This window comes from Mercenaria mercenaria, chromosome 14 (genome assembly GCF_021730395.1).
Source record: "Mercenaria mercenaria strain notata chromosome 14, MADL_Memer_1, whole genome shotgun sequence".
NCBI lineage: Eukaryota > Metazoa > Mollusca > Bivalvia > Venerida > Veneridae > Mercenaria > Mercenaria mercenaria.
This window is the reverse complement of record NC_069374.1, coordinates 24380186-24399818: the sequence shown is the minus strand read 5'-3', so window position 1 is coordinate 24399818 and position 19633 is coordinate 24380186. Positions and strand designations below refer to the sequence as shown.

General features: G+C 35.7%; 1 protein-coding gene and 1 long non-coding RNA gene across 3 annotated transcripts; one reads left to right on the top strand and one right to left on the bottom strand.

Moving 5' to 3' along the window:
• Positions 1-3595: 3595 nt before the first annotated feature.
• On the top strand, positions 3596-8607 carry LOC123528044 (uncharacterized). 2 transcript variants are annotated; one of them, XM_045307786.2, is made up of 3 exons: positions 3596-3759; positions 4168-4271; positions 6154-8607. In XM_045307786.2, the coding sequence occupies exons 2-3, from the start codon at positions 4169-4171 to the stop codon at positions 6846-6848; spliced, it is 798 nt and encodes a 265-aa protein (XP_045163721.2). In that variant the 5' UTR covers positions 3596-3759; position 4168; the 3' UTR covers positions 6849-8607. The 2 variants fall into 2 exon arrangements, with proteins under 2 accessions (XP_045163721.2, XP_045163722.2); XM_045307787.2 differs by having other exon boundaries at positions 3597-3759; positions 6181-8607.
• Positions 8608-15791: 7184 nt separating this feature from the next.
• LOC123528182 (uncharacterized) lies at positions 15792-18228 on the bottom strand. Its single transcript, XR_006681914.2, has 3 exons — positions 18136-18228; positions 16853-16990; positions 15792-16111 (listed from the first exon to the last, which is right to left on the bottom strand). It is a non-coding gene; the product is annotated as an uncharacterized LOC123528182 (long non-coding RNA).
• Positions 18229-19633: the final 1405 nt, after the last annotated feature.

The following is a 19633-nucleotide window of genomic DNA, read 5'->3' as shown; positions in this document are numbered from 1 at the left end:
GTTATGCTTCATAGATCAACGCTCTTCAAAATATACCATGTTTCTATATAATTGTCTTGAACAAGTATGAAAGGTTTTCTTGAGTGATTCCTCACACCACTGGTAGTCAAAAGGAAATATATCATGTCCAGGATTTCTGTAGAAAGTAATTTCCAAAATAAAAAAAGAAACACTTGAGGGGAAGTAACCAGTTATCTAATCTTACATAAAAATTTGAATATCATGATTTACCTCGAATAAGAATCGCCACAAAGAATTCCAAAGAACGCACAAAAAGTTAAAGGAACATGAATTGATGTTACCGAAATAATTGTATTTTTGAATGGGATGTCTATCCGTTGGACTTACTGTCATTGTACGCTCGTATGTTTTATTTGTTAAGGTTAAAGGTCAGTAATTCAAATCCTTCTTTGTTACATATAAAAACAACAGCTTCAGGTCGTCTTTACGTATCTTTAGAGAACATCACTTTTTCCTACACCTATTTTTCATGACAGTTCTATCAGAAATTAACGAAAAAATGAAAAGAAAATAGGGGGTTATTTAGTTCCTAGTGAAATACCAGTCAGTTGTGGTCTGCTACCCTAAAATGGCGCATATTTGCTCTCGTCCGCGCAATAAACACCTACTTCCGGTTTCGATCTGCAAAACTTGTCATGTGGGGTATATGAACATGAAAACCATCTCATTTCATGCAGAATGTATTCTAGTAGTGAAAAATGGTGATTAAAGCACTCGTTCTACACGAATTTGCGCAAAAAAAAAATGGGAAAATTAGGATCTATTTATTATGGACTTCTTTCTACACCACGGAAGCACATTTTCAACCGAATTACTGACCTTATGCCTTAACAATGCAAGACTGAATAAAGTATTATGTTACTTATGGATAGAGTCGATTCTCAGGGATGAGGATAAAGGATGCTGCAAAATGTCTTTAAGAAATACAACAAGATTAAAGAAACGGAAAGAGTAAAAAAAAAGTAAAAAAAAAACAAAAAAAAACCCAAGTTGTTTGCTTAGAGTGGGGAGAGGGGGAGTAAAATCCAAAATGAAACCCCAATTAATGCTGAAGAACAATCTTATGACTGATGTTTGACAAATCTAGGGTCAAGACCCCAAGACACACACCCCTCGAAATAAATAGAGTGGGGGACACTGGCACCAGACCAGAAAGAAAATGCCTCTGTACATGTTATACCTTACCCCTAGGTATCATATAGGAACCATGGTCGTGAACGGGAAAATATACTAACCCATTTCAATCGCGTATTTCATACCTAAAACGCCCAGTTCAGTAATATTAAACAAGTGGTAATTTATCTTCCATTGTGTAGCGGTCACATTTCTTCAATACTTCTTATCTTAGGAAAACAACGTGTAGTTTATAGTTTTTTCAACGGTACACAAAAAACTTGCTTGAACTTCCCTGGTGAAGTTCCGGTCTAGATTACAGACACACTCTAATTGGCTGATGTGAAAATGTATGTCCGTCGTCATTTTACTACACGTGTACGCTGAAATATTTATATGCAGCATAAATGTGCAAAATGAATTAAATAAACATAATAGATGTATACCAATGTATGATTTCATATTCAAAATATATAATAGATGAATTTCATTCATCATTTTGAGTCTTATCGTAAAACTGTGAATATATTCTGTTTTTGTTTGTTTACATTTCGCTTAACATATGCACACTGCCGTGACCTCTAGACCGGATGTTCATTAGGGGAGTTCACGCAAGTTTTTTCTGTAACGTTGACTAAAGCATAAAATATGTGAAGCATCTCTGCAATATGGAATATTAAGACAATGTGACAGGTGCACGAATGAAGATAAATTATCGCTTGTTTAATATCAATAATACACATTTACTGAACTGCGTCATTTAGGTAAGAAATACGCGATTGAAATGGGTTAGTATATTTTCCCGTTCACGACCATACCTAGGGGTAGGGTATAACAAGTACGGAGGCATTTTCTTTCTGGTCTGGTGCCAGTGGTGGGGGACAAATGAACAGTCTACAGAAGCCCATTAGCAAATGATCCAAAATATATACAGAAAATTTGTATCAAACTACGATCACTTAAGAGGAAACACCGCATATACAATACAACGAGCATAAAGCCTTTTGGAGATCCTCTCCATTTTGTGTCATAAGCACTAGGCAAAATAAAATGTTTCACCTCCAATAACTGTATCTCAAATGACCCCATTAACTACTTCGTAAAGAACTTTCTAGATCATTCAACAAAATTAAAAATAGAATGGCGACACATTTTCCCTTTGTCTCATCCCGACAAGGCAATAAGTGGAACACATCCATCAGTACTATGTATTCATGTGTTATTGTTGTAAAGACGTTCAATAACGTTAAAATAATTTTCAGTCTTAATTTTTGGCCGACGTCAAATTCTCCCTTGTTTTAAGTCAACGAAACAACTTTTTTTCTGTTTGACTGTACATTATCATTTAAATGTTTTAGGATAAATATCAACAGTTTCATGTATCAAGTTCAAGCAATCAGCACTGAAGTTTATTCGGCCTATTATTTCATATACATGTAAAAAGTTTCAAGGCAACTCGGCGATAATTTTCAGGTAATTTTGTATTTCCGTATAGTTCTTATGTATCGGTTTTATATGCCCTAAGAAGCGTAAATGTTGTTTGAACTGGAAGCTAAAAGAAAGTGTCAGTGCAGTTCTCCTGGTGCCACGAATGAACACACCGAGTGTCTTGTAAACGTAATAAACATTTGAGCCGCGTCATGAGAAAACCAACATAGTACGTTTGCGACCAGCATGGATCCAGACCTGCCTGCGCATCCGCGCACTCTGGTCAGGATCTATGCTGTTCGCTAAGTTTCTCTAATTCCAATATGCTTTGAAAGCGAACAGTATGGCTCCTTACCAGACTACGCGGATGCGCAGGCTGGTCTGGATCCATGCTGGTCGCAAACGCACTATGTTAGTTTTCTCATGGCACGAATCATTTATTGGGAATGGAACGGACTCGAGAAAATGTGTTAGTGTTCCAAATACCTGATGTCTTGTTACTGACAAACAATCTAACGAAAGCAAAGAGGAAAACTTGTGTTGTCATGAAGCTAAACGTGTAAAGGTATAGAGATCATATACCGAAAATAGAACAAGTTTACAACTAGCAGTTTAGTTTTTGTTCCTGCAACTTTCGTTGGAATTTGTAGCATATTAACTAAACAGTGAGAGGTCGCGAAACAGAAAACCGCTCAAAAGCAACAATTTTGCCACATTTGGTCAAAGCTAATTTTGTATACAAGATACGTGCATAATTCATGATTTTAAAGTAATAAAATTTATTTTTTTTATCATAAAATTATCCATCCTCGTCTTGCAAAAGGCTTTAGATATATTTTTCACGTGTAAGATTGCATGAACATCGTGTAAAACACGTTATTAGTGTTTCAGTTGCACGCGATTACTAATAAAGAAATGCATACCACTCCAAACATTGAAGAAATTCTAGTGGTGGGATTTTATGTAACATTTTGTAAAACATGGATACTCTACCATAATAACATCACGTTTTTCAAACAGAATCGTCGCAAAAAGTGTTAACATACAACGGAAGTTTGTTAACATTGTTGAAGGAGAGGATTTTCAGACGTAGTATTGAAAATACAACGAAATTTTCGTTTAAACATAAATATCTATAAGAATTTTCACACAACGTGTCTTTTAGTATTGGGGACTGGACATATTTTCAAAGGCCAGGTAAGTAATAAAATTGTACGGTTTTTTTTTTACCATAAAACAAATTTACATTGATTTCAAATGTTTTTGTTATTTTGAAGTAAATGTTCGAATAGTCGAGACTTAACTCAAATGCGAATCAGACAATACGAAGAATTTGGAAACTGTGAACAAATACGTTTTTATGCAATATTAGAGGAATTATCAAATGAATGGTTTTGCAAAAATAATGGGATATAGTACATGTTATTAGTATGTTAATGGAGGATACATTTTTAATGGTTGTTTTTATTTTAATTGAGATATAAGTTCTAAGTTGATGAAATGTTTCAGTTCCAGATTCACACTGTACAAATGTATTTGTAAATTTGATAAGCTACAAATCGCCGACAGATATTACTAAAATATTGTTTTAATTTGTCCATATAGGATGGAACTGAAGATTTTCCTTTTTGTTGTGTCGGTTGCTATGACAACTGTGACTTCACAGATACAAAATATTCGAGTGCCGCCTGGAGCTTTAGTTGAATTTGGTAATTATTTTTATTTTATAAAACTAATCTACTACATTAAAAAGAATCAATAAAGAATGTTAACTATATACACATGTTTAAATCAAAATTTAATTTATATTAATTTTATACGAAATGTTTTCTTTTTATGCAAGGATTTTCTTGAAATAAATAATGACTTTAAAGAAATATTTTTACAGATTTTTAGAGCCGTTTTGGGTTGCGTTTGTTCTGTATCCGCGGCGCAAATAAAGACATTTTTTACTTTGTTTGCTTCAATATTAGCGCGAGCGAAATAAATCATATCATTCAATGATTAATTGAGCCGCGCCATGAGAAAACAAACATAGTGCGTTTGCGACCAGCATGGATCCAGACCAGTCTGCGCCTCCGTCTGGTCAGGATGCATGCTGTTCGCTTTCAAAGCCTATTGCAATGAGAGAAACAATAAGCGAACAGCATGGATCCTGACCAGACTGCGCGGATGCGCAGGCTGGTCTGGATCCATGCTGGTCGCAAACACACTATGTTGGTTTTCTCATGGCGCGGCTCAATTAGTCTTTTTAAATCACGACGTCTCTTTTCATCGAGGTGAGAAAAAAAACTGGATACTTTTAATATTACAAAACTGTTTAACAAGCAACTGCTGAAATCAGTTTAAAAGAAGTTATTAAAACAATTTAGTCTTGTGAACGAACAATATCAATACACTAGGCCAAAACTGTTTTAATATCAGCTAAGTTTGTATAGTTTAAAGGTCTCCACAAGTACTTTAAATATGATCTTTTTATAGTTATACAGTTTTCGGGGGTTTATTTCCGTACATATACCTGTACATACGTGTACGCAACAACAACTAAGTGGGTGTTTTTCATATTTGATTGAATATTATTCAAAATGCGATTCATTTCCCATATAGACGCAATCTAAAACAACAACGTGACGTGTGTAAACTTGCGCGACGTATCGAACGTTATTACATCATGTTACGCCATTAGGGTTGATATATTATATAGGACTTGGCAAGGAAAACAGCGCATTTGACTTCAAATGTTTAAAAAATAAATAGCTGTTCTTAAGACTTGGCATACAATTGTTGTATGTAGATTCGCCGAAGACAACGCATTAGACTTAAAATATTTTAAGAAATAAATCGGGGTCGGTTCTTAGGACTTCAAGTAATTGCTGTATACAGTTTCATCAAAGATTTCAAATGTTTAAGAAATAAATCACAGTTTCCGGAATGATACATAAGGGTGTGTTTAATGTGTATGGTGGCTGGAGGTCCTCGCCTGCATGCATTTTTTAACCAACTGGATTCAGTATTTTAAAGTTTTATTTGCATATGAGCTCATGAAGCATAGTTTGAAGTCATTAATCTCTGATCTCTGAAGTGACAATTGTTGTCTAGCATCAACCTTTGGAAAACAAACATTCTAACGTCGGCTCTTCAACTCCTGAATTTAATAGGAATTAAACAAAATGGAAACGCATTGTAATTTAAATATTTTACATAGATAGATCGCTTTCGCAAAGTTTAATAGGAATTAGGTCAAATGGAAACGCATTGTAATTTAAATATTTTACATAGATATAGATCGCTTTCGCAAAGTTTAATAGGAATTAGATCAAATGGAAACGCATTGTAATTTAAGTATTTTACAAAGATAGCTCGCTTTCGCAAAGTTAAACAATTCGGCCCCAATAGTCTTTAGGCGAACAAACGTAAATTACAGCAAAAAAATAAGATTTTCATAATTGTTGGAAAACATTAACAAGCTGGGTAGGGTTTAAGATAATGTAATGTAATTTACAGAATTTGAATATTATAAGAGTTTCATAATTCAGTGTTGAAAAAGTAACAAACTGGGTAGGGTTTAAGATAATGTAATGTAATTTACAGAATTTGAATTTATCAATCCGAAACCAGGACAGTCCGGTGGTGCGGGTGGCGCTGGTGGACAAGCCAGTGGTAGTATGGGTCAAGGAATGGCACAGATGGCACAGGGACAGATGATGTCGCAAATGATGGGAGGTGCTGGTCAAATGATGATGGGAGGAGCTGGACAGGCGATGGGTGGAGCGGGACAAACGGTGGGAGGAAGTAGTCAAATGATGGGAGGAATGGGTCAAACGATGGGTGGAACAGGTCAAGCGATGGGAGGAATGGGTCAAACGATGGGCGGAACAGGTCAAGCGATGGGAGGGACTGGTCAAGCTATGGGTGGAGCGGGCCAAATGGCGGGAGGAGCGGGCCAGATGACGGGAGGAGCTGGGCAAATGATGCCTCCAACGCCTCCTGGGTCTCCTCTCCAGAACCTGTTGTCCAATATGGCGAGGATGGCACTGGCTTTAAGACAAATGTATGGTCTGAATCAGCCTTTACCACCGATGGAAGAGCCATGTCCTTGCGATGCCGACTGCTGCGTACGCCCAACAGATCCGAGACGTGTACTTCCGGTCTTATCTATACCAATGACGCTACATCGTGGTTGTTGCGGATGTGTGGAATGCCCGGCCTCACTGTCACCTGTTATTAGTGGAATGATCCAAGTGGCAAAGATGGCAGCAAGCCGCCAGCCACCCCGTGATCTATAAAAGGTATAAGCAAAAGATCTGGCTCATCGAACTCTAAAAATATCTGTTTAAATATTCTGAATGCCTAAATGGACAAATATTATTTACATCACATTTGAACAGTAAAATAAGTCATATTTTTAGTGTCTTCCTTGCAGTCTTGATGTGTTTAGATGATTGTGATGATAAAACCGCAAAGTGTAATAAACACAAATTTTGAAAACAGCGTCTTTTTATGTAGCCGCAGTATTTTTTACAAGATACAAGTGTTGTTTATCACATGAAACACACTCGCCAGTAATGCACGTGAACTACAAAGAATGGATTTTATAGGTGTCTTACTATATCCTTAAGCTACTATTGTGAGTCAAATTTCATAGTACGAGGATCCTGCAAAACGTTCTGTCAATAATGGGCTTCCGTAGTTTTATCCTTTAGGTATCTTTTAAGATGCTTCATTGGACTTGAATGGTGTGTCCAGTAGCTAACAATATCCTTTAATTTTGCAAATGACCGAGTTATTTCAAATTGAAAAACATACAGTCATATACACTGACCAATTTACTGGTCACATTATAAAATGGACGAAAAGACTGAAATTCGTAGCTATATTATATGTTGCATTAGGCTTTATATAGATTCAAAGCAGATATTTCATGAATTATGTGGTATAAATGAACCTCAGGCCATTTCAATGTGCTCAGGTTTTAGTAGGGTTAAAGCTTTTAAAGCTGGGAAATTATCTGTCGAAGATGATATCCGTTCTTGTAGACCTACAACCTCTGTTACCAAGGCAAACATCGCTGCTGTAAAAGTTGTGGTTGAACAGGATGCGCGATTGTCGGTGAAAGATATAGCCAATTGTACTGGCATATCAGAAGGCAGTGTGCAAGGATTAGGACCTAAGAAAGGTTTGCGTTAGGTGGGTACCTCATTTGCTCACTGAGGGGCAAAAGAAACAACGCCTTAAAAGTGCCCGGGAACTTTTTAAAACATACAAAGGCTGTGATAGTCGGGTTATTTCTAACTTGCTTACAGGACAAAACCTAGGTGCACATGTTTGAGCCACAGAGAAGAGCTGATAATAAGCAATGGAAGCGAAAAGATCAAAAACGTCCCTGTATTGCCAAGAGAACAATAAGTTCGAAAAAGTTGTTGTACGCAATGTGTTTCAATTCTAGTGGGCCAGTCGTTCAAGTGCCTTGTCCATCTGGTCATAGAGTCATGGGACGATTTTACAAGAACTCTGTACTGAAGAAAGTGAAAGGGTTTTACAATAAGAACGTCCAAGCAAACATGGTCAAGAGCCCATCTTATACACGACAACGCCTCCTCCCACAAGTGCGAGTCTTGTTGTTAAGTCTTTTTTTGGCTTCTGAAAAGGTGGAAGTTGCAAACCATCCGCCTTATTCACCTGACCTGAGTCCCTGTGACTTTTTTTTTATTTCCAAGGCTTAATAAAAATGCTTTCTGGAAAGAAATATAAGTCCAGTAGCTCTCTTGGCAGAGCAATTTATCAGTGTCTCCAGCAGATACCCAAAGAAGACTATTTATTAGGTAAAAAGGTTACAAAAATGTGTTTCGGTAAAGGGGGAATACTTTGAAGGTTTGTAATAAAAATAATTTAGATAAAACGTAGCACTTAAGAAATCCGAATCCAGTGACAGACGTTTTTGCAGAACCCTCGTATTTTTCGTTGACAATCGTTATGTAAAGCATTTTGAACGGTTTTGTTATACTTCCCCAAATTGACCAGAATTAAAACCGTTTCTGCTTTCAACATGATTCCATGTGCTTATTTTGATCCTACCATTATGTAAGAAGACTGACATAAAGTAGGGATGGATTGGCGGGGCCTAACATGCAAAATTCATAGGTGGTTTGATGGAATAAGCAACGCAACTGGTAATCTTAGGTAATTGGAAAAGAAATACTTCATGTGAACTTGGAAGCAATGTAATTAGAAAATAGATTTAAAATTTCGGATGTGCATGACGGCATGCCGTCATCAATTGAGGAGTTTTGCTTTTCTCATGCCCGTGGAGTTGGCTTGACGATGCTGTTCCATGATATTTTTTTCAGAAGCGTATATATCGAATAAGACTCGAATATGAGTAAAAGTTTAATGTAGCTCTACTGTCTTGTCTAAAATATTCAGAATTCAAACTTGAGTGTATGAACAGCCATTATGTGTAAATGTATATTAAGAAATGTACAATTTGGGCATTTTGACTAGAGATGACGGTCTCTGATATTTTTATTATATACCATGTAAGGCCTGGAATATGGACATTTGTGGGTTGAACCGTAATTCAGGTGACAGAAGCTTTCATTCAAACTTAAACAGATAGGCAACCATCCAATAATGACACATTTAACTTACTTTTGCTATTTCACCCTTATTTTTTTAATTATAAGTTTGAGTGTCATGATCTTGCTGACATGGTTCAACACTTTCATTATGTGTGTGGTGGAAATACATGCTGCCGTCCACGCTCTCAAGCCCCGTGTTGAGGAGAACTCAACATTTACAAGTACAAAAATACAACTTAGAGATTCGTAGGTGTATATGGAATTGACAATGATACACTCGAGTGCAATTTCATGAAAAGCGGCGTATGGTCCCCACTATATTGCCTGTAGTGGTATTGTTTCTAATATCTTATAAATAACAAAGCAACGAACAGGAATATGATTTATAGAACCCATGATACATATTCACAAACACGGCCGCCCATTTATTTCAAACAAACAAATCAGATATTATAGCCTTACTGAAATTTAACCTTTAGCCTACTGTCGGCAAGTGTTTCTGCCTTTGCGGCCAGTACAGATCAGTCTGCACAGCCACTGTTCGCTATTCAGTTAGTAAATTTTCAATGAACAACCCTTCGAATAATAAATGGTACTGCCCAAGCTGAATGGTAGACCAGTCTACTTTAGAAATATAGCATGGTAAAGGTTAAGAAAAAAGTGGATGTTTAATGTCGTCTCGGAAAGGGTCAGACTCCAGTTGTTGTATTGTTGTATAGGTGAAATTTCATACAGTCTTAAGTGATGTGAGGATGTCCAAAAAGACAAAGTTGTTGACCAGAGTTACGGTCCTTTAATGTTTTCCTACTATACAGTTCATTATCAGGTAAAGTGTATTACTTCTTTATTCATTATCGGGCTGAACTGGTTCAAGACCTTCACGAGTGACCATATGCTGCATAGAGAAAGGGTTGGTTGGAGGAGCTATACTTTTTACAGCCATGACCATTTATTATTTGCACTGTACACAATACACTGAGTAATGAAATTTTGTCTGTTCAGTCTTGGACTTACCCACGCGATATAGAATTACAGAAAGAAAGAATATTTTCGAAGAGGACATGAGCCGTTTGCTACTTTATTATGAAGTGAGACCGTTTTGAACTTTAATATATGACGCGTGTTTTGTTCATATAGGACTTGATAGAGATTCATATGGGATTATAGGATTATAATTTGTGTTACACAATATTTATGCCATTTGATCTATACTGTTTTTTTTTCAAGCATCAATAATATTATCAAAAAAATATATATGAACGTGTCATAACTCCCTCTCATATGGTTCTCCCTTAATTTTCCCTATATAACTAAATTTTAATATTGTATGACGAATATTTATTCATAGGTTATTAAGTCTTGCGGGATAACCAGAGGTATGTTAAAGTAATTTTTAATGAGCTAAAGCACTGGTACCAGAGCAGAAAGAAAATGCCACTGTATAAGTTATACCCTACCCCTAGGTATACTATAAGGTTCTTATAATATACCTGGGGGTAGGGTATAACATGTACAGTGGTATTTTCTTTCTGGTCTGGTGCCAGTGAGCTAAAGTAGTGGGACTAACAAAAACCTGATGTTTTCCCGATATTTACACAGAACTTGATTATTGCACGACGTTCTAGATTATCTTCGGACGGCATGTTCTGATATCATTGACAACCGACATTTTCTTTACATTTCTTATCACAAAACAACCGTCACAATGAATATATAGTCAAAATTTGGAACGAACATTCACATGACGTCGTACGATAACCACTCAACGTGGCGCCATTAAATTGTGACACACAATAAAGGAAGTGATCGCCGCGTCCAATCGTTATTTTGGAACGCATGATCTCGGATCAAATGGAGCGATTTTGGTGATTTTGGGTAAGAAAATTTCTTTTTCAGTTATTTAGAAATTATTGTCGAAGACGGCATACAGCGCAAGATTTGCTCCGGACATTGCGGAATACTCGTTGCCATTCGTTTTCCAGCAAATCTAAACACTTTTCTCAATTACTTTGGAAAACCATGCGAAAATAGCTGGTAAACAATACCGTGACTCAGTAAAAGCATTATTTCCAGTACGTTCTCTGATATACAAACAATATAACCAATTCCATGAGATCACTGATACATTCTTGTAACATGTTTTTGTCATAAATGATGAATTAAATATCTTGGAAGACCGATATAAGGCGATTCGTGACCGAACTGATCGGTAGCGTAGGAGCCAAAGGATCAGCGACTGCAAAATGTAGTAACACAGGAGCTTCGCATTTTTCTTCTGTATTCATTTTCATCAAAGTCATTCACTTCTTTCTGCAGGACCCCGTGATTTACTATTGGCTTAAGGGCAGGAATTCGGTCGAACTGCGGTCAAAATGTTTTAGACAGAAGAAGGTATGCATGTTCTAAATCCTGTTTTCTATATTTTCTAAACAAATGAAAAGATGTGCACATATAGCATGCCCCATTTAAAATTAGTACGAATTGAATTTCAAAACTGGCATAAAATGGCGAGAAAGCTATGGACTATGTATTTTGGAGATGATTTTTCCTGAGATCAAAATTAAAAAGCCGTGACTTGAACTACTTTTCATACTACCTTGGATTTCTACCAAAATGTCAAAAACATTCGCAATGCAATTTAAGCAAGCACGCATACCTCTCAGGCTTTCTCAAGTAAGAACTGGTCTGTCGTTAAATGACTTTACTCGGATGGCTCTCATCCCGGTGATTTTACTTTCTTTACACTAGTATGTATTTTTTTCTTTTTTAGACTAAAAGTAGATTGATTTGAACTAAGGCAAAAGCTTTTTGGCCCGTGACCACAATCACAGACATTTCACAACAAAATATATTACAGTAGAAAAAAATGACAATATCTTAATTGAAGACTTTCGGACTTAGCAATTCTTTGCGAGTTATTCTCTCAAAATCACGGCCTGTAAACACTGGTTCCTACTCTTTTTCGAAGTGAGTTGAAGAAAAGAGTTAATGATACTTCCGCTAATTACCGGAACTATAGGACTTCTAAATGTAAGCAAAGAAAGAGGGCGAGTAGTTGCTAGTATGGCTTCATGTCTTACATATGCTATCAAACATGCTCAGCAAAATTAAACTGAAGAGACATATGGACAGACACAAAGACAAAATTCTCATGTGCAACAAATGTAATAAATGGCAAGCTGACATTGCCTGAGTGAAACCTTCATGGAACAGGAAACCAGAGGTATGTCCACAGTGTCGGACGCTTTTGTTTTATCACAACCAGCATAATGTATACATCAAAAATAACTACTGATTTCAAGTGCTTAGATAAGATGAAGCCGTCCTACTTGTTCATCTATTCAATTTTTATACACTTCAATTTATTAGCAACATAATTATTATTATGATGAAGTAACTCTTACAAGAGTAGGGCGTCAAACATATTTTTGATAATTTTATTCTTTGGGTTGCCACTACTTATCACTATTTTCATAAATAAATTAGGTGAATAAATGTATGTTCCCTTGGAAATTGATGAAAACGAACACAGAAGAAAAATCCGAAGCTCCTACGTTACTGCATTTTGTAGCCGCTGATCCTGTAGCTCCTGCGTTATCTAACAGTCCGGTCATGAATCGCCTTATATCGGTCTTCCAAGAAACTTAATTCTTAAAAGTTTATTAATGACAAAAACGTGTTACAGGAATGTGTCGGTGATATCATGGAAATGGTTATATAGTATTTTTGCCAGTAAACGTACAGGAAATAATGCTTTTTCTGAGTCACGGCATTGTTTACCTGCTATTTTCGGTTTTTCGAACTTCGTCATGTTGAAAGTCTTTCATTATTCAGTATCGAACTGGGTAAAACATGTATTTTTTTACCGCTTGTGCAAGGTCGGGGAAAGCGTCGCCTTTGATATTATTGCACCTAAGTGTTTTATACGGGAATTAAACAACATTTGGACAACCATTCTTATATTTCCATTGTTACAGTACCATGAAAATGTGTGATTTCCGTCTATCAAAACACAGTAAATGTCAGACATTCCATATGTTCAGACTCGGCTATTGTTTGCTTCAATTCTTTTCTTCCGAATGATGTTATATGGGTTTTATTGTAGACTGAACAGCAAAAAAGACTCACCTTTGTTAAGTGGTGATTCGCCAAATGATAAAAAGATATGTTCTTAATATGAATTTAAATTCTTAAAATCAATCAAAATCGACAAGTCACATCGATTCAATTTTGACCTTTTACGTCTAGATATAATAGCTAAGTCAATGTTCGTTTTTGATATTTGGTTACCGGTTTTGAAAGAGTTTTTCTAATGACACCATCTTGTTCTTATAGGTCAGGTCGCGTATGCTGTCTCGCAGAAAAGAGTCCCTTAATATCAATTTTCTTATGTTATTTACATACGTCTTTTTTCTTTCTATACAAAATACTTATAGGGAAGGTAAATAATGTAATATGACGTCATTATCACGGTCTAGTACATATCTCAACCAATATGGTACCATACTATGGAGTATGGTGTACCATTTGGGTCGAAAGTCTGCTTTGCGTGAACGCACATTTCAAAATATACGTGCACGTATCAAAATATGCGTGCACGCGTAAATATATACGTCTACCAGTATATTTTATACGATTACGTTTAATTATGTAAGTGCACGCTTATATATATGTGCGCGTGTATATATAGGTGCACGCGTAATTATAGGTACACGTATAAATTTACACGTGCACGTCCATATATGCGTGCACCTACATATGTACGCGTGCATGTATGAAAATATACGCGTTAACGTATATTTACGCGTGCACGCACATTCTAGTTGCACTTAAAAATACGTGTGCACCTAAAAATTTACAAGTGTACGCGTAAATATATACGTGGGCGTATTATTGTATGCCTGAACGCGTAATTCTGGATGCTCGTATATATATATGGTGTACCATTTGGGTCGAAAGTCTGCTTTGCGTGCGCACACATTTCAAAATATACGTGTAGGTATAAAAATATGCGTGCACGCGTAAATATATACGTCTACCTATAAATTTTATACGTGCACGCGTAAATATGTAGGTGCACGCTTATATGTAGGTGCACGTCCATGTATGCGTGCAACTACATATTTACGCGTGGACGTATATATTTATGCGTGCACGCACATTCTAGCAGCACTTAAATATACGCGTGCACCTATATATTTACAAGGTGTGTGAAAATATATACGTGAACTTATAATTTTACGCGTGCAGGTATAATTCTGGGTGCTCGTATATATACGCGTGCACCTTTATATTTACAAGTGTACGCGTAAATATATACGTGGACGTATAATTTTACGCGTGCACGCGTAATTTTTGGTGCTCGTATATATACGCGTGCACGCATATATGAACGTACACGCGAAAATTTATAGTTGCACGCGTAATTATAGGTGCACGTATATAATATGCATGCACGTATATATGGACGTGCTCGCGTAAATTTATAGGTGCACGCGTAATTACAAGTGGACGCATATATACACGCGCACGTACATATAAGCGTGTATCTACATATCTACGCGTGCACGTATAAAAATATATAGGTAGACGTATATATTTACACGTGCACGCATATTTTTATACGTGCACGTATATTATAAAATGTGCGCGCACGCAAAGCAGATTGTCGACCCAAATGGTACACAATATATATATATATATATATATATATATATATACGTGTGTACCTTTATATTTACTAGTGTACGCGTAAATATATACGTGGACGTATAATTTTACGCGTGCACGCGTTATTTTGGGTGCTCGTATATATACGCGTGCACGCATATATGAACGTACACGCGTAAATTTATAGGTATACGCGTAATTATAGGTGCACGTATATATACGCGTGCACGCATATATGAACGTACACGCGTAAATTTATAGGTGCACGCGTAATTACAGGTGCAAGGATATATACGCGTACACGTATATATGGACGTAAACGCTTAAATTTATACGTGCATTTATAATTACGCTTGCACCTATATATACACGCCCACATACAAATAAGCGTGCATCTACATATTTACGCGTGCATTTATAAAAAATATACCGGTAGACGTATATATTTACGTGTGCACGTATATTTTGAAATGTGCGCGCACGCAAAGCAGACTTTCGACCCAAATGATGCATCATAGTTTTCAGAGTTATAGGTACAACAGTAGGTAAGGCGTGAAAATAAGTAGATTGTAGATCGGTAAATCCTACCGTTAGTTTGCGATAGCTTATATCCAAAATAATTGACTCGGTCTGTCGAGGTATATATGTTTGATAAAGCTTAAAAGAAAAATAAATCTATACCTTTATCAGTATGATGTGCAGCTTTTTGCAAGTTCATGAATATAAAGAACTTGCGAAACATTTTTTGATTTCAAGTTTTATTCATTTTCAAACATAATTTGTGAATCATGTTGTATATAATAATATGACGCTTATATTATCAGTCGCTTTAATTTGACTTTTGAACTCCAAACCACACTATATGATATATTTTAGTGCCATATCGAATTAAGCAAGTAAATGAATAAATATTATTTCGCATTAAAAAGATCAAATTTGTCCCTAATCAGCTAAGTTCATAGAATTTAGAAAACTATCAAACAGAGCAAGAAAGTTGCTTTATTTGCCTTGTAGAATATATGAATCCAGCAGAAAGACGTTTGAAACACATTTCTAGTGCTATTAGTACATGTATACAATACACCAATTCAGAACAGTGTTACAGTTATAGAATAACGCCATATTTCAGTTTCTGTTGGTGTCATAGGTCGTAATATAAGAATTTTCTAAGATCTATAATATCAGAAAAGTCCCCCGTGACATTGCGATGCAGGATAAATGAAGTCAGAAAACGGAGAGTTGTTGGAAGTGACTTTGGTCCGGCTAATTACCCCAGAACCAATTGTTATTCCCGTTCCTGTCTGAAAAAAAAGAAACATAACAAAGGTTATTAATTTCTGATCGAAAGTGGTTCAATGTATTGTAAAAATGAGGCAACAAGAATTGTTAAAAAAAATCCGATGCCTTTTTATATATGACAAATACGACGTCGTTATACTACTCTTAGTTTACATATACTATTTGAAATTGAAAATACATTTTCAAAATTGGACGATTTATGTGCAAGCTATACTTTTTTTTATTTTGCATATACGTCGAGGTTCAGAGAGTATCATTAATCGTTACACGAATTTACTTGCATCAATTAGTACAAGACAAATAAGTTTTATAAACAAAAATAATGACCGGAATGTTTCAAACACAACGCATTACAGCACAGCCAACATATGCAATCTAACGAATGAACAAAATTTAATGAATCATCTTATCTCGCCAAAAATTCTGTTCCTCTAAAATCGATTAAATTACAAGGATGTTAATAAAATATTATATGGAGAGACTTATCAGATACGACCTCTGTATCGGCATTTTAAACCGCCCTAGTAATTAGTTAAATGCGAATGGTTCGTAGCCGAGCATTTTTGGCAGCAGTGTCAAGGCTACGCATACTCCTGTACGCTCCATAAGTTCAGATTTTCTTTTTTGAAATTGGAAAATATTTGTTGCCATCAAAACGTGTTGAGCTTCCATTGCTCATGTTTCCGTATACTAAGATCATAGATGACATTTCATAGAAGAAATAACAATACTGTAACACTTACTAAAGTCATCGGCAGTCCATCTGTACCTGTCGTCCTGTGCAGCGACAGGTGAAAATATGAATACCAGGCACATCAGGACAATCACGAATACCAGTAACTGTTCCAGTAAAGTTGCCATTTCCCGTCGATTTTGAAAGCCTGAAAAAAAAAATTCAAATTAGGTGTTGAAATCATGGTCACAATAATTTGTTAATATTAGGAACACGTAAAAATGGAAACATAAGTGTTTATAAGGTTAGCGGACTTTTAAAGATATGAGGGCTGGAGGCAGAACACTTATTGTCAATGGTGTTTAAAGCAATTTTGTTTCCATGGATAACGTTCAGGAAATATCTCAAATAACGACCTGGTGTACAAAAACAATAGTAGCCAATCAGGCGTTGTGATCTTTGGAATTCTCCGCCTTTATTTGACGTCCAAGAAATTCACATAAGTTCATCCTTGCGAATGTATAACAAATGTAAATATGATAAAAATAGTTTTACTCATGGAAACCAGATCTTACATTTTCACTCGTGTCTCAGCAACTCGTGGAAAAATATTGCGCAGGTTGTTCCTTGGAAATAAAAGGAGTTCAAACTATGTCCGATATTTACTTCTATTCTGACTTTAACAAAGCAGGACTCTTTGAATGTATACAACATAGATTTTTCAGGCATATCAAATGAACACTTTGATTCTGCCTTTGCGACCAGTGCAGACCAAGATCAGCGTGCACATGGTCTGCACTGTTCGCTATTCAGTGCGTAAATTTTCAGCGAATACCCCTTAAAATAATAAATGGTATTGCCCAAATTAAATGATGGACCAGTCCATTTTAGAAATTTAGCAGGCTATGGGTTAAAGGAATCTTCCTTATCTGGAAAACGGCATTCATTGACAGAAAAGTAAGCTGAAAAAGAACACATACCTTTGGTATAGTTCCTAAAGGAAATTAGTTAATGACACCATATCATCAATACTAGCACATTCTATCTAAATGATGCTGCCCATTTCTATAGGTATTCAGTTCGTGACTTTAAAAGTGAATGTCATGCATTTTTAAGATGTGACTTCCACGAATTAAAGTTTTCCTAAAATCGGAAAGCCTTTTAACCAACTTTATTGATATTAAGTTACATTTATAAAAGAAAACATGAAATAGGGGAGTAAGATGTTACAAGTCTACCATTTAGAGTGTCTGTCACTTTACTGAAATATTCAATAATTCATTTACATATCAAAAGAAGACATGATTTTGCACTTGTAACTTTTGAATGAAAATATGCATTGATATTTCTTACCCTGAGTGAATAAATTCCAACCGGAGAATAGAATCAAATACTGTTTTAAAGACACAGTAGTGTTTATATAGTGACACACGGGCGCTATTAAAGGCATGTACAGATTTCTTATTACATCTTCAAACGGCAGAAATAAAAACTTCAAAAAGTTTTACATGTGTTCTTTTCACATATTACCACAGTAAAAACAAAACTTACAACTTTCTTTTATGTTTTATGGACGTGTCATGATTAAAGATTAAATAAACACCCATTAAAGGTCAACACTAACGCATACTTAAAACTAAAAGAAGCTGGGGCTAAATTTAAAGTTTACGACACTTGTAATAAAACATAACATAGCTGCTGATGTTACAGAATGTTTAGCAAATTTTACACGCGCTTTGAAGGAGACAACATGGCGTCACGGTTTGGTCTTAAGACAAGGCTTCGACTATTATTTAAGAGAAGATTCTCACGATGAAAGACGACTTGTTTGGTTTCTGCCCAGCCCAGTGTTCCCAAAACATTTTTCGGTCTCAGCCGAATTTGAGCTTGAAATTTTAATATCAATTTCACTAAAACTTCAAGACTTAATTCTAATTGAAACTGACCACCAGTACTGAAAAGTCATTTGAAAATAGTTATTAACTTAAAATTTAGTTTTAAACATGCTATTTTAGGGGATTTTATGAGAACTGGAGGTATATAAATGACAGATTAAGTTTCATTATCAAACTCAGCTGAGACTGAAAATGTTTTGTGAACACAAGGTAGAACAAGTATATATGAACTGTGTGTCAGTATCATTGCTGGTACATAAATCAGTTTTAGATTTTACTGCATTTTATTTTTTAGGGGGTTGGGGTTGAACACAAGGCAGAACAAGTATATATGAACTGTGTGTCAGTATCATTGCTGGTACATAAATCATATTTAGATTTTACTGCAATTTATTTCTTCTTTTTTTTTTGATGGGGGAGGGGGGCGGGGGCGAAGGGGGATTTAAATGTTAGGAATCAGTGCATTGCATTTTCTATATTTACATATTCACAGACATATACCTTCCGGGAAATTCGCAATATGACATATAGCCGTGTCGGTGTGACGTTAAACTTAAAAAACAAATAAACAGAAAGACCCTTGTAGATGCTTGATAACTCCATAACAACACCTTTAAAAGTGGCAATTTTAAAAATATCCGAGTAGTGATGTTCATTTATTGTGAAACTCTGTTGTAAGGGATATTTTTGTAAGTTTCAACCACTTCTGGTCATAAAAACAATTTCACAACATTAATATCGGAACCAAATAAAAGTGTCAGAAAATTTAGCATAGACATAGATTTTTTGGCTGTATAATTAGGGAAAAATTATGAAAAAACCCTATTTTGGTGATACGTGAATAAAAAAGTTATTTATGGAATCATTTGCCACTATTAACGTCTACACCAAGACAGCTATGGACAGTTTGACAGCTGTAATTAAAACACCTTTTGATGTATGTTGTGCGGTACCAC

Bases quoted from the DNA above. Each gene is read 5' to 3' on its own strand.
- LOC123528044 (XM_045307786.2), top strand. From the start codon at position 4,169: ATGGAACTGAAGATTTTCCTTTTTGTTGTGTCGGTTGCTATGACAACT. The intron at 4,272-6,153 runs GTAATTATTTTT...TGTAATTTACAG, and splicing joins TGGAGCTTTAGTTGAATTTG to AATTTGAATTTATCAATCCG.